Source organism: Hyperolius riggenbachi, chromosome 5, assembly GCF_040937935.1.
Source record: "Hyperolius riggenbachi isolate aHypRig1 chromosome 5, aHypRig1.pri, whole genome shotgun sequence".
In the NCBI taxonomy this organism is placed as follows: Eukaryota; Metazoa; Chordata; class Amphibia; order Anura; family Hyperoliidae; genus Hyperolius; species Hyperolius riggenbachi.
Genome location: NC_090650.1, coordinates 205,027,605 through 205,055,346, shown reverse-complemented (window position 1 = coordinate 205,055,346; position 27,742 = coordinate 205,027,605). Strand labels below are relative to the sequence as shown.

The 27,742-nt window shown below is 43.5% G+C and overlaps 1 protein-coding gene across 2 annotated transcripts in view; it reads right to left on the bottom strand.

Moving 5' to 3' along the window:
- Window positions 1–13,529: 13,529 nt before the first annotated feature.
- TGFBR1 (transforming growth factor beta receptor 1) overlaps window positions 13,530–27,742 on the bottom strand; it is a 99,367-nt gene continuing 85,154 nt past the window's right edge. For both annotated transcript variants that reach the window (XM_068236612.1, XM_068236613.1), the window contains exons 7-9: window positions 24,176–24,300; window positions 22,485–22,615; window positions 13,530–18,067 (exon numbers count right to left, since the gene is read on the bottom strand). In XM_068236612.1, the coding sequence (XP_068092713.1) occupies window positions 17,942–18,067; window positions 22,485–22,615; window positions 24,176–24,300 (382 nt within the window). In that variant the 3' untranslated portion in view covers window positions 13,530–17,941. The remainder of the gene's footprint in view (window positions 18,068–22,484; window positions 22,616–24,175; window positions 24,301–27,742) is intronic.

Sequence of the window (27,742 nt, the reverse complement as noted above, 5' to 3'; positions counted from 1 at the left end):
CGGATCGGAACCGTACGGTTCTGATCCGGATCCGATTCGGTCAGGTTGCATCAGGTGGTAATCAGGATGCGATCCGGATCCGTTTGGCAAAGTTAACGTAAAAAAAAAAAAAAATGTTGGGGTCTGGGAGGTCAGCAGAAGGGGGACCTGTGGAATCAGGCCCTCTGCTGTTTAGCACTCACCTCCACCTCCGACATGCTGCCAACATCCTGCCAACACCTCCAGCTCGTGCTGCTCCACTCCAAAATGCTTGCCCATGTGTCCCCAGCCAATATCGCCGCAAAAATCCGCATAGGAAGTGGGGTAGAACATCCGGATTTCTCAGCCAGTGTGTTGTGCGGCCTCCGGTTCCCATTTGTTTGTATTGGCCGGATGGTGCAGTCCGGCTCCGCCCCGGATACGGCTGCCGGAGGGGCCGGATGAAAAAATAGCGCATGTTGGAACAGAGGCCGGAGTCCGGATCCGGCCCGGATCCGGTCCGGCTCCGGTTCTGCAGAACGGACCCATGTGAACGGACGCATAGGCTTTAATTGCTATGCCGTGCGTCCGTTCCGTCCGTTCTGCAGGCGGTGCGGCTCCGGCACGGCGATTCCGGAGGGCCACCGCAAGTGTGAACCGGGCCTAAGAAATCTTACAAAAACCCTGCAGTGTTTACTTTCTGGTGTCCTAGGAACACAAAAGGGTTAACCTCCTGTGTTTACTTATGGGCCCAAATTATGGAATAGAGTGTCACACCTGACAGCCCTAATTTACACTTGCTGTTTACTTGTTGATAAGGCCTAATTAGTCAGGCTAATCTCTCTAGACCAGGGCTTTGCACCTGTGGTACGCTTGCCACCGGTGGTACTTTGCTGTTGGCCAGGTGGTACACACCAGATTTGCCTGCCACTTTATTGCCCGCATGCCACTTGTCCCTGTCCTGTCCTACCGCCACAAAGTTTGGCTCCCCCTCCCTCGCTCCTTGCTGTGCTGCTCTGCAGCATATTTCAGACCTCAGATTAGTGTGGAGGAGACGGCCAGGCCAACGGTGCACAGTGATGGCGCAGATACAGAAAGTGACATCACTGCTCTCAGCTCTCTGATGGTGGGACTAGGCTACCTATAATTAAGCGCGTGGGGGAGTGGAACTTGTATGGCTACCTATATTGGCAATCTACCTCTAGATTGCCAATACTGACAATATGTAGGCTAGCAATCCAATTGTAGTTTTTTTCCCCACCAATGCCTCCTACTTTTCCCCTCCCAAATGCCTTTTTTTCTTTAAGTGTACCTTGTAAGAAATAAGTACCCCGGGGGGGGGGTACTTACCTCAGGGAAGGGGAGGCCTTTGTATCCTAAAGGTTTCCCCCTCCCTCTTCAGTAGATGGGATCCAGTGCTGGGAGCCCCATAGTTGTCCTCATCGGTGTGCGCATGCGCAGTAGCTGCTCTCCATTCAGGCTCCAGCAGAAACAGCCAAGCCCGATCGCATCCAATCTACTGTGCAGACACACTGGTGGTACTTGAAAGTTTTCGAGCAATAAAATTGGTACAATTAGTGAAAAGGTTGAAAAGCCCTGAACTAGAGGACAGCGTGGGAAACTTCTAAACGATCCATAGGCCTCCCATTTCCTTAGGTTGGTATTTACCTTTTGACCGGAGGTTCGCCTTGGGTACACTTTAATGAGTTTTGCAGTACATACCCTATAGGAGCAAGAATTTTAGATAAAAGAAAAAGATATTGTGGATAAATGAAACCGTTTTGAACAATAACTGATTTAGCACCAAAGGCTCTGGTCCCTTTAAAGAGGAACTTTAACCCAGAATTGAACACCACTGCAATCAGCAGCCAACCTTCTCTTTCGCACAAGCAATCTTTACCTCTTCTCAAATAGACCATCAGGGAGATCTGTATGGCTGGAATTGTGGTGAAACCCCTCCCACAGTGTGATGTCATGACATGGTCCTGAAAGTTTGCGGTCTGTTAACCTCATTGCATTGTAGGAAATAACTGATTTTTCCAACTGACAAGCAAGTAATATCTTCCTCTGTGCATATAATATAAGATTGGCCAAGATGGCCAAACACCAACTAAGTCATCTATAAATGAATTATGTAAAAAATAAGCAATTTTATTCATTATTTTTACTAGATGATCCGAGATGAAAAACTAACTATAACAAGTAACTTGTCTATATTATATATATATATATATATCTTATTTAAAGTTTAGATAGTTTACACAGCAAATCTGGCTGCAAACCGCTTCAACAGTTTAGGATTATGTATTCCTGTGATAAAATGAGAGCGGCCATGTTCTGTTTCACATTACACACAGGCAAGCTGCTGTGCATCTCCAGCCCTCAGCCTCCTCCCCTTTAGAAAGCGGCAGGGATGCGTGGTGAATGGGACATAGAGCTTACGTCCAGTCAGAACCGCAGCGCCACCCGCCCGACTTAGATTTGTACTGCGTCGGTCCGAAATTGGTTAAAAACGGGCTCTAGGTAGTGAAACACACACACACACACACACACACACACACACACACACACACACACACACACACACACACACACACACACACACACACACACACACACACACACACACACACACACACACACACACACACACACACACACACACACACACACCTCCCTGGCCCGACCTATCCCAACGGCTGTCTGTACTGCGCACATGCGCAGTACAAAAAAGCCACGGACGGACAGACAGGGAAAGTGGATGACGCAGGGACAGTTAGGTTTTTTTTTTATAGAGGATGAGGCACAATGCAGTGGCAAAAGCCCTTTTAGCAGCTAAGTGTTGATTCCCCAATCTGCCCTAAAATCAGCTCATACAGAAAATCATGACTTGTGAAAAATGCCACATTAAAAGATACTATAACGATCATTAACAGAATCTGCCAACCTTGGTCAGGGTGGATGGAGTACATATTGTGGCGGCGCCGCACAGTTTGTCGCGGGGAGAGCGAATGACTGCTCTCCTGGCTACCTCTAAACTCTGAGGCGGCGCTAGACACTATTCCCCCTCCAAATATTCGCAACTCAGAGGGAGAGCCCCAAATTACCGATACACGGCGTAGGCATCATAGCATTGCAGCTATGACGGCGACCAGCTTCGGCGAACAGCCCCGCGCGCCAAAAGAACCTACTTCGGGGTGGAGGTACGGTAATAAAGAGTGACTTGGTAATGTTTCATTGCCTTTGAGGTTGATACTTGAGTCCATATATTGCAAAAAGGTAATCCCGCTACACCAGAAGTAGGGTGAAAATAGAAAAACTTTTTATTCTTGATCCCACATCAGTGTAGTATAAAAAAGCTCACGCGTATCGGAGCATAGAATGGCTCCTTAACCTCCCTGGCGGTTTATTTATTTTGCCAGGGAGGCTGCAATGTGGTTTTTTTTTTAATAAAAAAAAAATATTTCATGCAGCCAACTGAAAGTTGGCTGCATGAAAGCCCACTAGAGGGCGCTCCTGATCCGTACTTTCGATCGCCTCCGGCAATCGAAAGTAACAAGATAGGCCACAATGAGCGGCCTATCTTGTTTCGCTTTCCTCGTCGCCATGGCGACGAGCGGAGTGACGTCATGGACGTCAGTCGACGTCCTGACGTCAGAGCCGCCCGATCCAGCCCCTAGCGCCGGCCGGAACTGTTTGTTCCGGCTGCGCTGGGCTCGGGCGGCTGGGGGGACCCTCTTTCGCCGCTGCACGCGGCGGATCGCCGCAGAGCGGCGGCGATCGGGCAGCACACGCGGCTGGCAAAGTGCCAGCTGCGTGTGCTGCTTTTTTCAGAACTGAAATCGGCCCAGCAGGGCCTGAGCGGCGACCTCCGGCGGCATACCCCGAGCTCAGCTCGGGATTATCGCCAAGGAGGTTAATCATAGCTTACAAGAACATGTGTTGCACAGATTAGTGTGAGGCCACACCCAAGAGGGGTGTACACATTGGCCTTAAAGATATATACATAGTATTTAAGAATGGTATAGACCAATACAGATACATAAAATCACTAAATAATCAATTGGTTAAAAACACAAAAAGAACATAGCATCAGTTGACAGACTACCCATAGATCATGATTAATAGAAAACAAGACAGCATGCATAAATTTTGGGAGAAACCTGTTAGGTCAAATAACCAGCATATACCTCTATAGTTAAGGGTGGAAAGGAGGGGGAGAGGGGAAAAGGAACACAAGGAGGAAAAAACCCGCTGAGATACAGACTACTTGTCATAAAAGGTATGGAGGTCCAATCTCGAATTAAGCCCCAAGGGGACACGAGTCCCTAGTTTCCATATCCAAAAAGCTTCTCGTTTTAATAATCTATTATATAAATCCCCTTCCCTGGGTGGATATGTTAATCTTTCTATGCCCTGAAATTTAAACCCAGACATATTGCCTGAATGAGCATAGAAAAAGTGTTTGGAGACACTAGAGGCGTGGCTGATATAGGCAGTGTTTCTAAGACACCTTCCAGCACCGTTATAGTGCTCTGCAATCCTCTGACGGAGGGGACGAGTAGTACACCCCACGTATTGAATCCCACATTCCATGCAAGCAACCAAATAGACAACATTCTGGGTCTGGTAGTTAATACTGTTTAATATCGTAGTTGCTGTGTCTGGAGAGGGAGACAATTTCACGTGTCTGGTTGTGAATCCGACAATAACGGCAGGTGCCGTAACCGCACCTATATGATCCTTTGTGTGTTAACCAAGTTGGTTTGGGCTTGTCCTCACTCTGAAACAAACTGGGGGACAAGCTGGTACCCAAAGTGGGGGCCTGGCGTGAAGAAAAACCGCAGCCCCCAGCTAGAACCTTGTACAGTTTAGGATCAGAGTGAAGGACTGGCAGGTATTTTTTGATAATACCGACAATTTGATTGTACTCTAGGCTGTAGGAGGTGACAAAATTGATGCCTCTATTGGATTGACGAGCCCCACTTTCCACCCTTGGAGCAAGTAAGGTTGTTCTGGTTTTTTCTAATATTCGATTTTTTGCTTCTGTTATGAGATCTTGCCGATACCCACGACAAAGAAGTCTAGATTGTACCAAATTGAGTTCTGTCTGTAGTTTGGATGGATCTGAGCAGTTCCTAGCCGCTCTGATCATCTTTCCATATGGAATGGACTTCAAAGTATGTTTGGGATGGCAGCTCGTGGCTAGAAGCAACAAGTTGCCTGCACATTCTTTTCTATATGTTCTGGTCTGTATCCTCCCCGATGCTACATGGCCATACAAGTAAAGATCCAAATAATTAATTTCTGTGGCACTATGCAACATCGTGAAGGACAGATTCAGATTGTTATCATTGCAGTATGTCAGAAATCTGGGGAGATCTGTCTCTGGGCCTCTCCAAACCAGCAGCAGATCATCTATATATCTAGCATACCAAAACATGAAATTGGAGAAGGGGTTGCGCTCTCCAAAGATGTGGAGCTCCTCCCACCATCCCATATACAAATTTGCTAGGGATGGGGAAAACTTGTCTCCCATCGAAGCTCCACATCTTTGGAGATAAAACACCCCATCAAACATAAAATAATTTCGGCTAAGTAGATGATCTACCGCTAGAAGGAGGAAGTCACAGACAGTCGGCGAGAATGACCCGTATTTTCTAATGTGAAAATCTACAGCTTTGAGAGCTAACCTATGGGGAATAGAGGAATACAAGGAGGTCACATCCATTGTGACCCAAGTAAAAGACGACTCCCATTGTAAGGATTCCAGACTTGACAACAAGTGTGTAGTGTCCCGTAGGAACCCTGGGAGACGACTCACCAGTGGTTGAAGGCACCCGTCTACCCATCGTCCAAGACGCTCGCCCAAGGAACCTATGCCAGCCACAATTGGGCGGCCTTTAGGTGGAATGTCAGGTTTGTGGACCTTGGGCAAGTGGTGGAAGACGGGCACGACGGGCGCCTCCACCAAAAGATAATCCCTCTCTTTCACGCTGAAAACCCCCAAGGAAACTCCCAAATCAAGTAATATTTTAAGTTCAATTTTGAAGCGGCCAGTGGGGTCTCCAGGTAGGACCTCATAGGTAGTAGTGTCTTGCAGCTGACGCAATGCCTCCTCTTTGTGGGCTATTGCATCTAGGACCACCACAGCCCCACCTTTATCTGCATTGCGAATCACTATCGCTTTGTTATTTTGGAGGGACTGTAGTGCTTCCCGTTCCTGCTGTGTCAAATCTGAGGCTGCTCTATCAACCTTTTTTATCCGCATGAGATCTCTTTCCACCAGATCTTGGAAGGTATCTACCACTGGGGTACGGGCCTGAAAAGGTATCTACCACTGGGGTACAGTGCCACAGAAATTAATTATTTGGATCTTTACTTGTATGGCCATGTAGCATCAGGGAGGATACAGACCAGAACATATAGAAAAGAATGTGCAGGCAACTTGTTGCTTCTAGCCACGAGTTGCCATTCCAAACATACTTTAAAGTCCATTCCATATGGAGAGATGATCAGAGCGGCTAGGAACTGCTCAGATCCATTCAAACTACAGACAGAACTCAATTTGGTACAATCTAGACTTCTTTGTCGTGGGTATCGGCAAGATCTCATAATAGAAGCAAAAAATCGAATATTAGAAAAAACCAGAACAACCTTACTCGCTCCAAGGGTGGAAAGTGGGGCTCGTCAATCCAATAAAAGCATTAATTTTGTCACCTCCTACAGCCTAGAGTACAATCAAATTGTCGGTATTATCAAAAAATACCTGCCAGTCCTTCACTCTGATCCTAAACTGTACAAGGTTCCAGCTGGGGGCTGCGGTTTTTCTTCACGCCGGGCCCCCACTTTGGGTACCAGCTTGTCCCCCAGTTTGTTTCACAGTGAGGACAAGCCCAAACCAACTTGGTTAACACACAAAGGATCATATAGGTGCGGTTACGGCACCTGCCGTTATTGTCGGATTCACAACCAGACACGTGAAATTGTCTCCCTCTCCAGACACAGCAACTACGATATTAAACAGTATATTAACTGCCAGACCCAGAATGTTGTCTATTTGATTGCTTGCATGGAATGTGGGATTCAATACGTGGGGTGTACTACTCGTCCCCTCCGTCAGAGGATTGCAGAGCACTATAACGGTGCTGGAAGGTGTCTTAGAAACACTGCCTATATCAGCCACGCCTCTAGTGTCTCCAAACACTTTTTCTATGCTCATTCAGGCAATATGTCTGGGTTTAAATTTCAGGGCATAGAAAGATTAACATATCCACCCAGGGGAGGGGATTTATATAATAGATTATTAAAACGAGAAGCTTTTTGGATATGGAAACTAGGGAAACGTGTCCCCTTGGGGCTTAATTCGAGATTGGACCTCCATATCTTTTATGACAAGTAGTCTGTATCTCAGCGGGTTTTTTCCTCCTTGTGTGCCTTTTCCCCTCTCCCCCTCCTTTCCACCCTTAACTATAGAGGTATATGCTGGTTATTTGACCTAACAGGTTTCTCCCAAAATTCATGCATGCTGTCTGTTTTCTATTAATCATGATCTATGGGTAGTCTGTCAACTGATGCTATGTTCTTTTTGTGTTTTTAACCAATTGATTATTTAGTGATTTTATGTATCTGTATTGGTCTATACCATTCTTAAATACTATGTATATATCTTTAAGGCCAATGTGTACACCCCTCTTGGGTGTGGCCTCACACTAATCTGTGCAACACATGTTCTTGTAAGCTATGATTAAGGAGCCATTCTATGCTCCGATACGCGTGAGCTTTTTTATACTACACTGATGTTGGATCAAGAATAAAAAGTTTTTCTATTTTCACCCTACTTCTGGTGTAGCGGGATTTCCTTTTTGCAATATATGGACTTCTGGCACCTTGATTCCCTTGCTCCCAGTTAAGTATACACGTGTGTGTAGCAGTCTCCTTTGTTCCTGAGTTTTGATACTTGAGTGTACACACTTCTTTGCGGTATATAAAGTAATGAAAAATGGCTCTTATATGCATATAATGACTGACCACTGAAAAATGTTTTTTGATATAGTGGCGAGATATGCATGAGGTTTTTGTTAGCTTAATGTTTTGCTTTTGTTTTATTTGTTCATGCTACTCAGGCTTCAGGCCTAGAAATCTGTGTAAAAACTTGATATTTAGCCAACAGCCGATCGTTCGTATGTTTCGTAATGCAAACGTCAATACAATTTGAAACTAAAAATCAGGCACAATGAGATCTACTAAATGATCTATAGTGAGACTTCCAAAAAAAAAGTACAGTAATGCCTTCAGTTTAACAAACCACTGATAAAAGTTTTTATAGCATTGTGGGAAACTATCTCCCCTATAAAACTATCGCATATGGTCACATTTTTTTTACTCATAGGACATCCAACGTGTAAATTGTAGCTATGGAAGTTCCCTGTAGGTCTCACAGAAAGGAAATGTAGGCAAAACTGCTCAACAGGGGCACCAATTATAGTAAAACCCTAAAAAAAAGATTCTAAGTATCCTTCACAGTATCCAAAATACATTTATACAGTTTGGCTTTAAGCAATGAATGGTGATGCTAAAAGGCGCTAAATTCACAGACAGAATACCTGGAAGTACAATTTGCTTGAATCATGAGTGCGCAAGTTGATTGTAAAAATACACATTTAGCCAGTAGTCATTTATAAATGTGTGCCTTTATTAGGATTTTCATTTGGTGAATCCTTGAAGGACTTAAAGCATTTTCTTTTTTAGCACACACATTAAAGATGTCCTTGAAATTCAGTGAAAATATTTGCATTGCTTTATTTACCCTACTGTATCAGCACTCAACATTCGCATAGCTAATGCATTATTTACAACAAAATGTTTATTCTACAAATGTAATACAAGAAAACAAATGACACATTTAAGAAAAAAGTCCCAAAAATACAAGATTTTTTACCTAGAAAATGTGTGAAAATTAATATAGAATATACAATTTTCACACATGTATACAAATATTCGATTGCACTGCTCCTGGAAAGCCTGTGCAACGGTTGCAACGAACGGGATTCAAAAACAGGTTAGTGAAAAGAATAAAAATACAATAAAATATGTGCTACAGTCAATGTGTAGGTCATTAAAATATGTGTTAACATTTATACATGAGGTAAATAGCCTTAGGGTTTTTTTTTAACCATTTTGAGTTTAGGAATGCTCTCACAATATGCAAGAGTTTCGAGAACTGATGGCTTAGAGAGGTTGCATTAGATTAAAGCATGTGACTACCTTGCAAAACCAGAATGGCACAAAAGTATAAAAAAATTTAATTACATGGCACAGTCAATACCTGTAAATTTTCCAAAATTTTTTTTTTTTCTGTGAGCTGTATTAAAGTTAATGTGCATACAATCAACTGCAGTTTTATTGACCTGAATATTTCTTAACAAACTGGAGAATATAAAAATTGGGTTAAAAAGGTTTAGAATGTTTTAGATTTTACAGTTAAGAAGATTTTTAAAGAACACAGACATATATACAAAGATAAAAAATATTTTAAAAATTAAACATTTTCTAGCTATTAAAATGTTTAAAGCAAGCATATTTAAAGGGAAAGCCAAATATTGTAAACACTGTAGCTGTGGTATAAGTTTCCATAGCTGCGCAATCTAATAACTTTAGGATTTTTAAAGAAGAATTCCACAAAGCAATACAGTAACCCCAAGTTTTACCAGTTATGGCAAATCATTTGCATGCCCATTTACTCCCCCACCTTCCCGTTTATCATCATCTACTTAAAAGATCTCTTAGATCTTCTTTCTCTTCCTCTGAGAAGTAATTGTACCTTGTTTCAGTCTAAAGCCTCATCTACACGCGTAGATGAGGCTCCAATCCGGCGGCTCGATTAGCCGCCGGATCGCCTCTTCCGCATCCCCGCGCGCCCCCGCGCCGAATTAGATTCCCCGCTCGTCCCCGCCATTGTCCGCTCGCGGGGAACAAGCAGGGAATCTGCGGTGGCATGATCTGACCTGTCGGATCTTATCAATCTAGCCGCATCAGCGGCTCGATTGATAAGTCACATCGCCTCCACATCTCCCCGTGTAGACGGGGCTTAAAAGGACCTGCTGGAAGCCATATTTACACATCATGCTGTGCTACTAAAGATGAGCATGGTGTCCCAGGCAGAGTCTGTTGTGCGCAAGAGGATTATCTTTGGAAGTGTCCGCCTCTATTTCTCCAACAGGCAGTATTCTGATTAAAGAAAGCCTGAACAATATTCAAACCTTTATGGAATTCCTCTTTAAAATAGAACTTCTTTAATTTTTATTAGGAGTAGGCAATGATTAGAACATGAATCTAACCATTAGCTTTTCTGTGTAGAAGTAGATTAAAAAAATGCTTGGGGTTTCATTTAATTGGTCCTGTACAAAATGGGAACACACAAAAAAACCAAGCCACCAAGTAATGCTGGTGTTTTAAAGATCTGCAGCATGGGAATACATAAAAGAAAAAAACAAAGACATCTTTCCTATACAGCAATGAAACCCAACATGTTTCACAATTTAAACAATATATGCCAATAAACATATTACATGCAGTATTTCTGTAGTGTTACTACAAAGGTAGCTGACAACAGTTGTAATGAAGGACAAGTATATTGATAGCGTAGAATGGTTTACTTACATAATAAGAATATGCAGCATTCATTAAAAAAATATTTGCTCCTTGATGTGTGAAAAATTGGTCCTAATGTCTTAAAACTCTGTTATGAATAAAAAGGTTCTCTTGAATACATGGCATGATGCAAGATAAAATTCACTGGTAAAGATGATATAAAAATCAACTGTTTACAAAAAGACACTGTCTAGTAAAAAAAAGACAAAAAAAAAACCACAATGCTACGTGGGTGAATTTTCCATACAATAGTGTTTTTCAATCAATAAAAGGAAAGAACCTTGGAGAGGCATCTCCAAAAAACAAAAACACATACACACTTTCACCCATTAATAAATGGCATAGTAATATTTTTTTTGTCTCTAGTGTTGAGGTTTTGAGAACTGGAATCTTGCCAAATGTCACTTTTAAAACTGTCTACATGTTATGTCAATGCCATCTTAGGCATTATACCAACTTTAAAGTAGTAATTATGCTAGCAGCGTGGGGTAGGGTAATTGCCAATAATAACTTTGAAGAGACATGGAATTTGTCAGAATCTTCAAATTGAAATTGCACCCGATACTGGTCTAGTACACTGGAAAGCATTTCAAAGTAATTTTAAGCTGAAGCATGGGCAGTAACCTTACTTCACATTTAGGAAATCTTGAAATAGAATGCTGAAACATCTTTGTACTTCCAGAACCTGTTTTGTTCTTAGTTTTAAACCTTTGCTGAGATTAACAATTTCTATGAAAAGGTGTTATTGGATGGTGTTATAGACCTAAAGGGTGCACAGATACAAAGCAAGACACCACTGCTTGTTGAATGCGAAGAGTCAAAGTGAGAGGGGGGAAGAGATAATATATATGAGTGTGGTGGGGGTTAAAGCTAAAGAGCAAGGGAATGAGAATAAAAAAGAAAAAAAGAAAAAAAAGAGTAGGGGCAAAATTAAAGCGTGATGGGAAGAGAGCATAACATAGAAGGAGTGAGGGAGTTGGGGGAAGAGAAAGACCATGGCCACAATTCACTAAGCTCACCTCCTCTCAATGATTCTGTGCTGTTCTTACTGTTATCACCATGGTGATAAAGCATTTATTATTCACTAAGCATTTTACCTCAGGCAAACCTTGAATTAAGGGTTCTGCCCTTATGTTAAAGTGGATCCGAGATAAACTTTTACTCATTGCATAATTGTGTTCCTTTTATATAGTTTTATAATACTCCAATTCCCTATAAACTAAACAAGCCTCACCCACAGCTTTTCACAGTGCCTTGGCATTTTCAGACAGTAGCAAGAGCTTATAGGAGCTCAGTCTAGGCAGGGGGAGGTGTTACTAGCCAGAGATTTCAGAGGCAGAGGGGAGGAGGAGAGGGGACAGAATTTACTCACAGGTAAACTGATAGCATCTCCAGCTCTCAGCCTGTGACAATGTGACAAACAGAACATGGCTGCCCTCATTGTATCACATGAATAAATATTCATACACTGTTGAAGCTGTATGCAGCCAGATTTGCTGTGTAAAAACTATCTAAACTTTAGATAACATATCTAGACAAGTTACTTGTTATAGTTAGTTTTTCATCTCGGATCAGCTTTAAGGAGTGATTTCTAAAGTTAAGGTTTCAACTAAAAGAATTACAGAATTCTAATGTTAAAGATGTGAGGAGTGCAAGTGATAACTGTTAAGTGTGTGAGGAATTATCACCTGGTTTAACCACCCTGGCGTTCTGATAAGATCGCCAGGGAGGCTGCGGGAGGGTTTTTTTTAAATTAAAAAAAAACTATTTCATGCAGCCAACTGAAAGTTGGCTGCATGAAAGCCCACTAGATGGCGCTCCGGAGGCGTTCTTCCGATCGCCTCCGGCGGCCAGAATAAACAAGGAAGGCCGCAATGAGCGGCCTTCCTTGTTTTGCTTACACCGTCGCCATAGCGACGAGCGGAGTGACGTCATGGACGTCAGCCGACGTCCTGACGTCAGACGCATCCGATCCAGCCCTTAGCGCTGGCCGGAACTTTTTGTTCCGGCTGCGCAGGGCTCAGGCGGCTGGGGGGACCCTCTTTCGCCGCTGCTCGCGGCGAATCGCCGCAGAGCGGCGGCGATCGGGCAGCACACGCGGCTGGCAAAGTGCCGGCTGCGTGTGCTGCACTTTATTTGGGGCAAATCGGCCCAGCAGGGCCTGAGCGGCAGGCTCCGGCGGTACTGGACGAGCTGAGCTCGTCCATACCGCCCAGCTGGTTAAACAGTCGTTAAGTGGAGTGTTACTACAGACTGCAATGTAAAGTGAAGCATTCTGAGCTGTCTGCTTTATTTTTTTACTAGTTTATGCAGAAGGTATACACACAGAAGTACAAACAGACCCTGCCACACACACAGCCCCTCCCTCTCCTTCCCTGGTTATCCTACACAGGCTAGCTGTAATCATCCTTGCAGCAGGAGGGGTGGAGCTACATCCTGCCTGCATGTGCTTTTCCCCCTCACCATCTACTGCATGTGAGAATAACTGCAGAGGCGATAACACTCTCACTGTAAAAGCATATCACTACATGTTAATAAGACAAGCTTCTAGTAAATGAATACTTAAACAGAAACTGTACTCTAATATTCTTACACTAAAAAGCATACCATTCTATTCCTTATTTTCTCCTGTGCCCCTCTGTGCTGTTTCTGCCACTCTCTGCTGCAATCCTGGCTTGTAATTAACAGTTATAGGCTACTTGCACACCAAGACGTTGCGTTAGGTGCTACGTTAAGGTCGCATAACGTGCACCTAATGCAACGCATGGTGATGCAGGAGAGGACGGTAGAGTGAGCCGTGTTAGGCAGCTCTATCCGTATAAGGTCTCCCAGAGTGGCGCTGATTGGCCGGCGGGACTACGTGATGCGGAGCGAGACACTCCGCATCACGTGGTCCCGCCGGCCAATCAGCGGCCGCCAGTGCAGTGAATATTAAGTAGCCATGTGCGCGGCTACTGTTGCAGCATCTCCCCGCCTCCTCTCTCCCCCCACTGCACATGTGCAAACAGTCTAACGCGGCTATAGCCGCTCTAACGCCGTACCATGCTGCACTTTCGGCAGAACGTGCAGCGTTACATGTAACGCAACGTGGGCTGTGTGAACAGCCCACTTGAGTTACATTGCTGTGCGTTGGGGGAGCGTTACAGGCGCACTGACGTGCGCCTGTAACATCTTAGTGTGTAAGCAGCCTTAGGCAGTGTTTACAAACAAACTAACCAGCTTGTGATAGGCTCACATAAACAGAGTGTGTGAGTCATACAGAGTGTGCAGGGGGCCTGCAGAGGGTGTGTATCGCTTCTATCCAATCACAAGCAGCCCTGCACATTCCACACATTCAAGCCTTAGCCCAACAGACACAACAGAGGAAAGGAGATAAGCTTTATTACAGAGACAGTGCAATTAGGAAAGGCTGCAGTAAGCCAGAGCAAATTAGAACAGGCATAGGAACTTATAGGATAGAAGAACTAAGGCTGAAAAATGTGTTAGAGTCTCTTTAAAATACGGATTGATGTGTGGTGATAAGTTTTCACCGGTCTTATTAAAACTAGTATGATCCTACTGAATTGTGGCCAATGAGTGAAAAAGCACAGGTACGAGTGAGATTCAGGTTGCTAGAGTACAGATGCTGCAAGCAATTAGCTTTTATTATTATTCATTTATAAAGCCTATTCATTCCTATAAATTGAGAGACATTTTAAAATTATCAGCCTTACACTAAATAGAGCCTGTGGCTTCAGACTTGCTACTTTATTCTGCATCTCCTACCATAAACCTGTCAGTGCACCAGAACTGCCTAGAGCAGTGCTTATAAACCAACCCATTGTTTATACTGGGAAATGAATTACTGCCTACAGCCAGAACGAATCTCTAATGCTGGGAATACACCATGAGTTTATTTTTGGCAGATAGATTGCTCGATAGATCATTTCCAACAGGTTCAATCTGATTTTGATCGTTTTTCTGATTGATTTTCTCATAGAAGTAAATGGAAATTGATCAGGAAAACATCGATCAGCCAGTAAATATGCCGAAAAAAAACTTATCACCTATGTGATAAAAATTATATTGCAGCACATTTACAAGCAAAATAATCACTCAAAGTAAGTTGTTCCTGATTAACTTCATTTCAATATTACTTTTCGTGCCTTAATTATATTATAGTTTTGCTCTTTGTGAACTTTAAAAAGTAACAGACAATGTGAAAACAGAGGAAACCCGGTGAAAATGCATTTTAAATCATTCCCATTATGTAATCCCAGCATAAGGAGGGTTGAAGACAATCTATGTACCACTTGTCCTATATGAAGCTCTTGAATATGACTGTAGTATACAATATATAATTTTTGGGTCGGTTCACACAGGTGTTAAACGGGACGGTCACAGAATTCGTAGCTCAAGCACTGTCTATTCAAATAAATGGAAGCAGTTATTAAACGACGGTACCAGCTATTACAGTCTCTGTAAACGCCATGCTTGATCCAGTTGCGATAACAGGAACCAATGCCAAACACTTCTGCTCCTGCACAAAAAAGGGTTGCATCGGCTAAACAAGATATCCCCCGAAAGCCTGTCTGAACCAGCCCGTATGCATTGGCTTTTTGGAAAAGCAACATTAGGTATAAGAACAGGTGCCTCTGAGAAGTGCAACATTATGCCAAAACATTTGCTGCATCTTGCTGGCCAGTCAATGATAACGTTCATGAGATGCACAGTTACTGCCAGGAGCCTCATGAGAGGCCAGCTCAGGCAGACTAGGAAGACAGAATGAGCACAAGATACTTGCAGCCCTCAAGAAGGGGACTGTTTGTTTCTACGCATAACAATCCTATACACGTTAATATTCCAATTATGGGCAAACCATAGTGAAAGCGCCCAATGCACCTTAATACCTTTTCTACAAACACAAAACAATGTTCCCAATTTATTTCAAGTTCATAATGTACCCAGTAGCTGAGATTATTTCCTACTATGCTACCTGACTGTAGGGGACAGTTATTCCTGACGCAGAAACTCTAATGAGCCACAATGTTCAAGTCATGAAGCACTGAATCTTTTCAGGCAGGGAACATACTTGGCTGTTTTCGTGCGCATTTTCTGCACAGAAAAACTGAGAACTCATGATAATCAATGGGCTAGTACACACTTACTGAGTTGTCGCGTGCAGAAAAAAAACTGACATTCTGCATGATGACTCATGGAACTGCACATTTTGGCAGTTTTCTCTATCAATTACATCAGCTGCTGTGAAAAAACGCGTGTTTTCCTACATGGAAACACACTTGGTGTGCAGAAAAAATATGCAGAAAAACGTGCGTGGAAAACTGAAAGTCAAGTGTGTTCCTGGAGCCTGCAATAAATACATTTGACAGTCTACAAGATTTTACTGTAATGTAATCTTAGGAGTTTTCCAATAAGATTTCAGTTTATGGCTTTACAAGAATTGCATACAAACATTTAGATGTATACAAAGTCAATATTCAAATAAATGTATCCGTAAAAAAGAAAGTGCATTGCATGGGAGATGGCTTCAACCCGGAGCATCACATGAAATTGTGACAGCAGTTATCACAATATTGAGCGACCATTTGGAAGGTGCAGGCTGAGCAAGACACTTCAAACCATCAATTGAAATGTTGATTAGCAGCTATAAAATCAGTGTCTGCTTTGGATGCTAAAATCTAGGGACTGCTTTCATAATTTTATTTCAAGCCCTTTACACCTTGCTGCATTTAAAACCACTCCTTGCATCCTCCCAAACTGGAATCAATTATGGTGAACTTTACAGCACAACTGTAATGTGAGGGATATGGCGGCTTCCATTTTTATTTCCTTTAAAAAATACCAGTTGCCTGGCTGCCCTGCTGATCCTCTGCCTCTAATACTAGCCTCTAATACAGCCATAGACCCTAAACAAGCATGCAGCAGATCAGGTGTTTGACAATATTGTCAGAACTGACAAGATTGGATGCATGCTCGTTTCTCGTGCGATTCAGATACTACTGCAGCCAAATAGATGGACTGCAGGCAACTGGTATTGTTTAAACGGAAATACATAAGGAAGCTTCCATATTCTTCTCATGTGAGTTGCCCTTTAAGTGGAAAGTATAATTGGTAAGAAACATTGGCGCGCTTCCTAACTGTGCAATCGCATAATTTACTACATGCATGTACCGGTAGGTTTATTCTGTGGAAGACTCTGGTGAAAAGGTGCCTTCCTACAACCCAAGCTTCTTCTTCCTATGAGATTGGCACTCTGTAGAGTTTGGGTGCTCATAGATCTTCCTTGCTGCATAAGACTTGCTATAGTGACTGTAACAAGTCTTGAAAGATTGCTATGGCTGGCCAAAAACACTAACACCAATGAGAGCGCCAGGCTTTTGAAGAGTGCAGCACTCAACAAGGTTGCTTAACATACAGACAGATATTTAGTTTCAGCAATATAAAATCTGTCCCTTAAGGGAACATTCCTGATTTCTTTATCACAGAAGTGCTGAAACAAAGAAAGTAGGTGCGAGTTTGCTACAAATCTCCTGTTGTCTGCCCACAGTTCACTTAAAATGTAAATGTTTTTACCATACAAAACTATAAGAACCATACACCGTGAATGAAAAAATAGCCAATTCTGAAAAATGTTACTTACACATTTCCAACTAAAGCTTTTTTTCCCCAGTAAAGAAGCTTTTGTATATCTAAAAAACTGTTGCATAAAAGGTATGGAGTACTGAAGAAAGAATCCCTAGGTGTATATACACTTACATACCGTGTGTGGCACTTACTGGTAACTTCATTAGCTTTGTAAGCTGTAGCACTATATAAAATGAATTGCATAAGTGATATCCAGAAAACAGCATGAGGTATTTGAGCAATACAACTTTGAAAATGGGAAAAAGGCTCAACAGGAAATGGAAAATTAAAAGCACCCAGTAGACAAATAAAAGCCATACATACACAAAGTTGGGTTAATACATACATTCATAAAGGCTGGTTGCAGTGGAGAATTTAAAAAAAAAGGAAAAAAAAAAAAAAAGATTCATCACATACATATGTACACATACACAGCATGTTCATTGGTACCATTGTTAATAGAAATTTAGAAATACGTAATTACACATTTACATAATGTCCTGGGGTAGCTTACAACATACAGTATAGCGAGGAGACTATTCTCTTTGCTGCATGTGCACATTGGGTCTCGTGTTCATCCTATGTCTTTTTAAACAGGCAGCAATGTCAGACCATTCCCTCTACGAGGTAGAACAATGAATCTTCAGATCAGGCAAACAAGTAAGAGAAAAAAAAAATCTATGGTAGTTCTGTTCAAGATGATAAATTACATCTTTATGCCTTCTTGCTGGCTGAGCTGTGATAAGGTTTTCTTGATCCGTAAAGCAGTGAGCCGTGCTGCCCCATTGGCATACCAACATTCGCGCATTATTTTGGCCATCACGCGCAATGCCTAGTAAACATCACAAACAGCCAAGGTTAGAAGAAAGAAAATACATGACAGTTCAGCTATATGATATATAAATATCAGGGCCAAATTTATCAATGGCTGATGCTAAGGGCAGTGATGCAGGTTACGGTGTAGACTGTACTATATGCTGCAGGTTGCACAACAGGAAGTGTGATTAATCTTAATGAAAGCTCATACAATTTACAGCCAGCATCTATCTTTGGATGGCTGTATTAATGCCCTAAATTATAAGTAAATGCAAAGGGCCAAGTCGCAGCAGCTCTTCTACGTAGTAAAGGCAGGTATCACAAGTCCTATATTTGCTGCACAGAGGACCTCTCCCTGCAAGGACTGCATCATCATTTCTATTTATAGCATACCTCCTATATACTTACAGTAGGTCAGTGGCTTACACTTGTACAGCCTAATCTCAGTATATGGGAGCTACTAAGATCACAGGCAATAGAACACATACATTCCTGACAGTCTAAAAGAGGGTGGGGAAGAGGCGGCTATGTAGTAATGCTGGGACTCACTATTCTGATCTGTGGAAAAGAACGGCTGTGGTAGGAGCTAGAGAGTAAAAGGTCCATACACACCCAATTTTAATCTGCATATGACTCGCCAATTTTACCACCTCCATGTAGTGGGAGGGCCAACATATTTTGAACACTAAAGAAGGGTACACACAAGATAAAAGTCTTTGAGGAATGAAAAAATGAAAAATCAAAGATAATCTCTGCAGATAATCTTTGTACAAAAAAGTTCACAACAAGACCTCAAAAGATACAGAATAAAGATATTTTATCTTTCAAATTCATGACAGTGGATCCGATCTGCAGATGATTGTCTGTTAAACAAGGTGTATGAGATCTCCAGATATTAACTTTTGTGTGCACACACACATGGTTGAAAAAGAAGGAATGAAAGACTATTAAAGCATTTTGCAGCATCTGATCTTTTGCATGTGTACAGCACCTTTAGAAAGATCAGTCATTCAAACCTCCCTGACAAACCTATGTGACAGATTAATTCCTCCCTTTGAAAACATTTTTATCTGATGGGTATACTCAGCTTAAAGTGATCTAAAACTCGGACATAACATTCAATAAAAATGTGTTTTCCTACTTTTTATTACTCATACAGTTATATTTGCTTTTGTGCACAAGTAATATAAGTATATATTAAAATAGTCTAGTGAGCTGTTCTGAACTGTGTGTATGCCTGAAGCAGAGAGAGCTTCTCAGTGTTTTCAGTGGTTTACACACAAACGTAACAACATAGGAATGCAAACAAAGACACTTATCTCCAGTCTGTATGCGGATTTTAAGCTGAATAGCCTTTACATGGCAGAACAAGGTGCTGTGTTTCAGTGATGTTCTGCTAAGAAATGTTTCTGGGATAGTAGCTTTCAAGCTGTAAGGAATCTTTTAGAGCAAAGTAGAAATACTGACTAAGACCACCTTAAAAGGAGTCATCAGGGAAAACTTACTAAAATAAGTGCTACTTACCGGGGGCTTCCTCCAGCCCCAAGCTCCCAACATGTCCCTCGCCGCAGCTCTCCCCGCAGCAGTTTGCCGCAGCTCCGTCCCGGTCCCCGGCGATTACGCCAGGGCGACTGCGCAGTCCGCTCCGGTCCACGGGGCGGTGATTGACAGCGCCGCTCACGCAGGCGCAGTAAAGGCCGACCTGGAGGTCGCCCTGATGTCATCGCCGGGGACGGGAACAGAGCTGCGGCGAACAATTGCGGGGAGAGCTGCGGCGAGGGACATGCTGGGAGCTTGGGGCTGGAGGAAGCCCCCGGTAAGTAGCAGCTATTTTAGTAAGTTTTCCCTGATGACTCCTTTAAGAATAGACGGTGTAGGTATGCGCTCATACTACAAGCAGGTGGTAAAATTGGCCTTTGATCCTTCATTTTCTAAAGACCTATCTCGTGTGTACCAAGTTTTATGCTGATCTTGCCACCACCAGACCTGCATGGTTTCTTTAAAGGAAACCTGAGAGCAGGATTAAGATTTTATACTTACCCAAAGCTTCTTCCAGCCCTATCAGCACCGATGCATCCCTCGCCATCCTCCTGGGTGGCTCTATGCGGCAACAATCAGCCTCGTTAATCTTTGCACGGTCACGCTAGTCAGGCTCTTCTGCGCATGCACGGCTTTCCATGTATGCGCAGAAGAGCCTGACTGACGCAACTGAGTCAGTTACTGGGGATGATTGCGGCTGAACGGAGGCACTTGGGAGGATGGTGAGGGACGCAGCGGTGCTCATGGGCTGGAGGAAGCTCGGGTAAATATAAAACCTTTCTTATTCCTGATCCCAGGTACACTAAGTTTAGGTAGGCTTTAAAAGTACCATCCACAGTAAAAGAGATGCTGAGTGTAAGTTATAATCTGAGCTTTCCCTAAGAAAAGCCAAGGCGGCACAGTTTAGTAAAGAGTGCTATACAAACAACATTCAGAAGTCAAGACTATAAGACCACCAGTAAGTTGGGGGGGGGGGAATGACACTAGCTCACCAGGGAAATGAGTTCCTCTGGTCCTTAATAGGGGATAATGTGCCGGTCCTGAGAGGGTTAAATAAATCTGAAGGGGCTTCATTACCCTTCGGCCTTACTGATCAATAAACTTAAAATCAATTTCAGTTTGTTAAATTTTAACTGAAAGGGTGAGTGATTGGCGTAGATGCAATAAGGGTGCCAGGGAAATTTAGGAGCGGAGAGAAGCCAGAATAGAGAAGCTGGGGACAAGTAGAATATTGGTAAGCATAATATTTCACTACTGGCTATTAGTTAATACCAGTAGTAGATATTCTACAATTGATCTACCCAACCTTCATCTCACACTAACCCCCCCCCCCCCCACTCCTATCACTAACCTACCGCTATTTAGGCCTGACATTAAGCTTTAGTAACAATGTGGGGTTCGACTACATAACAGCCGAACCTCATGCCCCCAATCACTTACTCTTGCCATTTGTCCCTCCGCTGCCAATTTCTTCCCTTTTTGACGTCTGTTCAACCGCCGCCCACATAGTCCAATGGATGCTGCTATAGCCACAATAAATAATTCAGTCTAAGGTGGTGTCAAAATTTCAAAATGGCAGCAGCACCCTTTTTTTGCTGATTTGGGGCAAATGACCACCATAAAGTTTTGTACTGAATTGAGCAGCAAAAAGCTAGCAGTGACTGCAGTCTGACTAATTGTTAGATTTTGGTTAGTTCTTATTGAGATTACATGGTGCACAACTCCTCCTTAATTGTTTTTTAATTGGCAAGTTATTGCTTGCAGAATCCAGCCACTATTGACTCAATGTCTACTTTGCGATAACTAGAGTCTACCTGGAGGGAAATTACTGTTCTGACAAAGATGCAAGTTCCCCTGAAATCCCAGGAGAGTCCATCTGAACTCCCAGCATTTAAGGGGAACTTACCGCCTGCCTGAATTAAGTTGGCCATACACTAGAAGATCAAATTATAAACTTCCTGATACTAATTGTGCCTTGGTCTCTATCCTGCATCACTTGTACCATCACAGCTTCTAGCTTTGTACTAAAAAAAAAAAATCACTTGCGCAGCTATGCAGTGGTCATTTGCCTACTCCTCGATCATACAAACACTGTCCTTGATCAACGAATGTTTGATTGGTAGTAACTAACGGACTGATTAATTGGCCTTATTTTTTTTTTTTTTATTATTATTAACAGCTATGAATTATAAATGGTTATTCTTATTCAAATCCAATGAAACCTAACTGCATTTTCCTTTAAAGTGGACCCAAACTATTGGACTGGATAGAATGAAAACAGAGAGAAAGGCATCCCGTATGTATTTAGAGAGTTAGCCTGTCTAATTCACCCTTATTTGTGTCTAATCTCAAACTGTAATTTCATCTCTCCCCTTTGTCACATGACTGCCAATGGCAGATAAGCTCATTTGAAGGCACAGGGTGTTAATATGTCTGCTTCCAAGAATCAAGAAGTACAGTGCATATTTATTTTTGCATTTGTATCAGCTGCAACAAAGATTTTTTTGTTTTAAGGTTATTATGCTGTTATGTATCTTTTAGAGAAGAGAGGACGTTCTAAATTCAGGTCCACTTTAAACACTGGATATTTTTCTGGCAAGAATCTGGCTTGGCTGGGATGAGACGTCAATATGAATCAAGCCCATCAGGTCTGCTTTAACGTTTAGATATGAAGACTATAAAAGCTTCAATCATGGATGAAATGCAAGTTTGATATTGCTGTTCAGATCAGGAATTAACAAGGGCCATAAAATGGGAAGATGACAGTGCTATAAATAGGATGCCTGGTCATCATGCCAACTGTAATTTCCTGGAAAAACCTAATTATAGCATAAGAGCCTCACCACTGTATCTACTCATTACTAAAACCCTTCCGATTTACAAACAATACTTACTTCACAACTCTGCCATCGGTTTGGAATGTTTGGTCTCAATTTCTGTTCACAAACAACTTTTTTCATCTCCTCCACAGATGGATCAGATGGAACAAGATCATAATAAGGCAACTGATAGTCTTCATGTATACCTTTTCAAACATATTTGAAACAATAAAAGTACAGTTAAAATTTATTCTGCGTATATATCTGCATATATACCTCTAAAGAAAACATTTATTAAGTGTAAAGGATGAGAAACTAGGAAAAGAAAATAGATAAGGAAATATTTTTATGCTCCTGTGGATTCCTCATTAACTTGTCTTGGGCTCCTTCCAGCATACTTCCTTCGTAATTAACCAGTTCACATTTTTCCACACAGATTCCTGACTATCTTGCCAAATCAGCTGTGTCACAATGATACAGCAATAACTTTTTTTATTACTCATATCATCAAAGTGATACACATTTTTTTAGGACAATCTGGGCTTTCTTCTGATATTTGTTCTCATTTAATTTTATAGGCATTTTGTAGGAAAAAGTTAGGCGTAAATGTAGAAGAGACCTTTTTTCATTTTACACCCTTCATAATTTTTACATGACAAGTGTCACAGTTATAAAACACCTCACAATATATTTATCTTATTCTGGTTAGAATTATACCCTACATGCCATATTTTTGATTAGTAGTTGGGAATGTGGCGTACCATTATCGCCAGCCTGTGCGTTTGTAGAGATTGGATCTATTCGATATGGCGCACAGGTTGGGGACCCCAATGCTGTAAAGATAAACAACCGGATAGCAATGTATCTGTACAGAGTTAGGTCTCGGGACTGTCGCCATAGCGATCTTATCCGATCACTATGGGCGGCAGCCATTACAAGTGTCTACTGATCTTAAAGTGGATCCGAGATGAACTTTTACTCATTGCATAATTGTGTTCCTTTCCTATTGTTTATAGGCCATTCCTCAAGCCAAATACTTTTTAGTTTTTGTTTTAATACTCTAATTTCCTATAAACTAAACAAGCCTCGCCCACATGTTTTCAGAGAGCCAAGGCATTTTCAGACAGTAGCAAGGGCTCATGGGAGCTCAGTCTGGGCAGGAGGAGGGGGAGGTATTACTAGCCAGAGATTTCAGAGGCAGAGGGGAGGATTAGATTTTTTTAACAGGCCGAGTTCTCAAGATGCAGATAAGCTTGCTTCTGTGTAATGTTTACAAACAACATGGCTGCTGTCATTGTATCACAGAAAGAAATAAGCATATTCTATTTAAGCTGGTTGCAGCTAGATTTGCTGTGTAAACTACTAAACGTTGGATAAGATATATAGACAAGTTACTGGTTATAGTTAGTTTTTCATCTCCAATTCGCTTTAAAAGCTAAATATAGGTGACAAAAGGGGTTAATTAGTTAGGTAAACATTAACACTTTCCTGGGGGAGGGGGATTGTGAACACTTTCTTACAGCAGAAAAAGAGTCTGTAATATCAAGCAGAGTATGGTTGTAAAGTAGTGCAATTTGAGCTTATTGTCAAGTACAAGCATTCTTAGCTGGCTACAAGTTGAAATGGAAATTAGATTTTTAACGACAAAGTAAAAAAAGACTGCAGCACTAATCTAGGTTCATGGCAATTTTATAATGTAAGTGGAAATTTCAACATTCGGCTTCTTTTAAATATCTGCAGGTTTAGTGAAATACGATAAAGCTTACCACCAATTGAACAACGCCGAGCGATTTCCCAGAACACTAATCCCATTGCATAGATATCAGCACGCTTAAAGGACTCAAAATGTTTCATGTTTATAGAATCATCCAGGACCTCTGGAGCCATGTATCTGAAATATAGAAGGGTGCAGTGTCAGACTCAATGACTTGTCTCTTCTGAATGTTTGTAGCATGAGAGACTGGAATAGAAACCAGGGCTGTGGAGTCGGAGTCGTGGAGTCGGACAATTTTGGGTGCCTGGAGTCGGAGTCAGGAAAAAATGCACCGACTCCTAATGAATTTGTAACTGTAATTAAAATAGAAAATGATAAAATGTTCTATTTCTCAGATAATAGTCATTAAAAATAATGTATATATACAGTATATATACAGTAATAGCTGTGCTTAGTCCACAAAAATGAAATAAACCAATCAAAACTAGTTACTTGTGCTGCTTCAATAAAGCAGTCCTCGTATTTTTAAGGTCAGATATACATATCTGATTGTGACTGTATATATGATGTGTACACAGGAATCTCATATATATACTAAATAACATCTATGCTGTAAGAATAAAGCCTGATGTGTAGCTATGTCACTAATAGATGGTCAACGAGATGGAAATAATTCTGCATTGATGCTGATTTATGCAAATGTATGCACTCCCTTTGCTGATGAAATAAAATAATTTGATAGGTTATTAAAATTTGGTTTGGTGACTACAAATTAAAGGGTAACTGAGAAGGATGAAAAGTAAAGTTTTATACATACCTGGGGCTTCCTCCAGCCCCCTTCAGGCTAATCAGTCCCTCACTGTCCTCCACCACCCGGATCTTCTGCTATGAGTCCTGGTAATTCAGCCAGTCAGCGCTGTCCGGCCGCATGCCGATCCCACAGCTAGGAACATTCTGCACCTGCGCAATAGTGCTGCACAGGTGTAGTATGCTCCTGGCGGCGGAGTGTGTGCATGCGCACTACGCCTGACTGGCTCAAGTACCTGGACTCATAGCAGAAGATCCAGGTGGTGGAGGAGGACAACGAGGGACTGATTATCCTGAAGGCGGCTGGAGGAAGCCCCAGGTATGTATAAAACTTTAATTTTATCTGTCTCAGGTTTACTTTGTTACACAGTAGTACTATACTCTACATATGCACTCCCCACAGAGCTGCAGGGAATCCACTGAGAATGCTGTGCACATTGAACACAGAGGTGTTGTCTGTTTACAATCTCCTCATTTCCCTGCAGAGTACCTGCACGTCATTCTTACATGTACCCACACTTACATTGCCTAGGGCCTGATAGATGTTCTTTGTTCCGGTTTGTACCTTTTACAAGTACTCTTAGGCTAGAAACCCACTAGGAGAGCTTTTCTGAGCGCTTTGTGGTTTGAAAAGCTTTAGCTAATGTAATGCTATGGGTGTGATCCCACTTGAGTGATGTGATTTTATAAAAATCCCCCATAGCATTGCATTACCAAGAGCTTTTTCAAATCACTCACGCTTACAAAGCGCTCCCAGTGGGTTTCTGGCCTTACCAAGGACTAGTTTTAGTCTAAAGGGAATATAGTAGTGCAGATACCAAGATGGCGCCCACGCAGGTCGCCTCGGTCACATGGCTCCCACCTTCAAGCAGTTTTTATTGTTTTTTAGTTAGTTTATCTTAGTTTTTTTAGTATAGTTTTGCATATCTTAGTTTGGTGCTTCTACCTGTGCCTCCTGTCTGCCGCTCCGGCTCCCTGCCTCCGGACACCTCCTTCAGATACTCGGTGGCTCCCGCAGCACAGCGTCGCACCCGGTTCTGCTCCTCAGCAACACCTTCCGGCCGATGCCGCCCTGGCTCCCGACCTCCGGACACTGCCTCCAGTCTATCGGCGGCTCCCTCCGCAGCCCGGCAGGCTCCCCGGCCGCAACTCACTGAGGCCTGGCCCCCGACCTCCGGGTGGCCCCGGATGTACGTGCTCCTAGGATCGCCCGCCTCCAGTCAATCGGCGGCGCCCCTCCGCAGCCCAGCAAGCTCCTGGCCACAACTCTCTGAAGCCTGGCCGCCGCCACCCCCGGCCTCTGGGTGGCCCCGGATGTCCGTGCTCCATCGGATCCCATGGTTGCACTCTGCCGCCACACCTCCAGCTGGCATCCTGTCGCCGCTCCTGGTCCCGGCTTCCTGGTGGCTGCTCCTCGGAGCCACGGACACTGCCGCTGTAACACCAGCTCCTGCATCCTGACGCTGCTCCTGGCCGCTGCTCCTGGCGCTACAGACACCTCCTTGGCCCGCTCTCCTATCCTCCTGCTGCACCCACGTGGTCCAGGCCTGCACCCTCGTGGTCCAGGCCTGCATCCACGTGGTCCCGGCTGGCCCATCTGCTACCTGCACCTGGAGGACTCTGCTCTGCCCGGCCTGCATCCCACCAACCTGGCCCTCCGGCCTGCACCTCGCCCTGAGGCCTGCATCCACGCGGTCCCAGTCTGCTGAGGAGGACTCTGCTCTGCCCGGCCTGCATCCCACCAACCTGGCCCTCCGGGCCTGCACCTCGCCCTGAGGCCGGCATCCACGTGGTCCCAGTCTGCTGAAGGAGGACTCTGGTCTGCCCGGCCTGCATCCCACCAACCTGGCCCTCCGGGCTGCACCTCACCCTGAGTGCTCCCCGCCACTGCTGATGAGGACTCCGCTCTGCCCTGCCTGCACCCCACCAACCGGTGTAATCCTGGTGAGTTCTGCAGTTCCATCTCCCCACCTCCTACTGGGGATCCTCCGCTGTTTGCTGTGCTGTGCCTGCTGCATACCATCTCCTGTGCCTTGCCTTGCCTGTGCTGTGCCTGCTTCACACCTTCCTCTGCCTGTGCTGTGCCTCCTGCTCTATGCCATCCATCTGCCTTTGACTGTGCCGTGCTGCCTGCTACACTTCATCCATCCACCTGGGTCGTCGCTCCATACCATCTAGCCTGCTCCACACCACCCTATCCGTGCCATCGACTGTGGGGGGCTGCCTGCTCCATATCATCTAGCTGTGCCCTGGTCTGTGTTTTGCTGCCTGCCCCATACCATCTGTTTTTTGGGCCTGAGACCGTCCACTACTGTGCTGCGTTCACCGCACCATCCATTGTACCACACACTGTGCCGCCTGCTCCAGTCCATCTATTGTGTCCCTAACTGAGACGTGCTGCCTGCCCCTTGCCATCTATCTGTCTACCTACTGTGGTATTTTGTGCCATGGCCGGAGTACGGACTGCCACACTCTCTAGAGAGGCCCTTCTTAAATGGGAACCCCCGGATGGTCTCAACCTTTCACTGGGCTCCCCCCTGTGGAACACTGTCACCGCTCACATCAAGTATCTCTCCACCAAGCCAGCCACAAACAAACGCCGCCACAGAGGAAGGTGGGCGGGGGCTCAGGTCCGACTCAAAAGGAAAGGCCTACGCTCACCTGTCCCTGCCATCCTACTAGCTAACGTCTGCTCACTCCCCAACAAACTGGATGAGCTGCTCCTCCTACTCGGTAGCAAACCCCAGATCAGCAAGTATACCCCTGTTCTCTGTTTCACCGAAACCTGGCTGTGCGACAGCATCCCCGATAA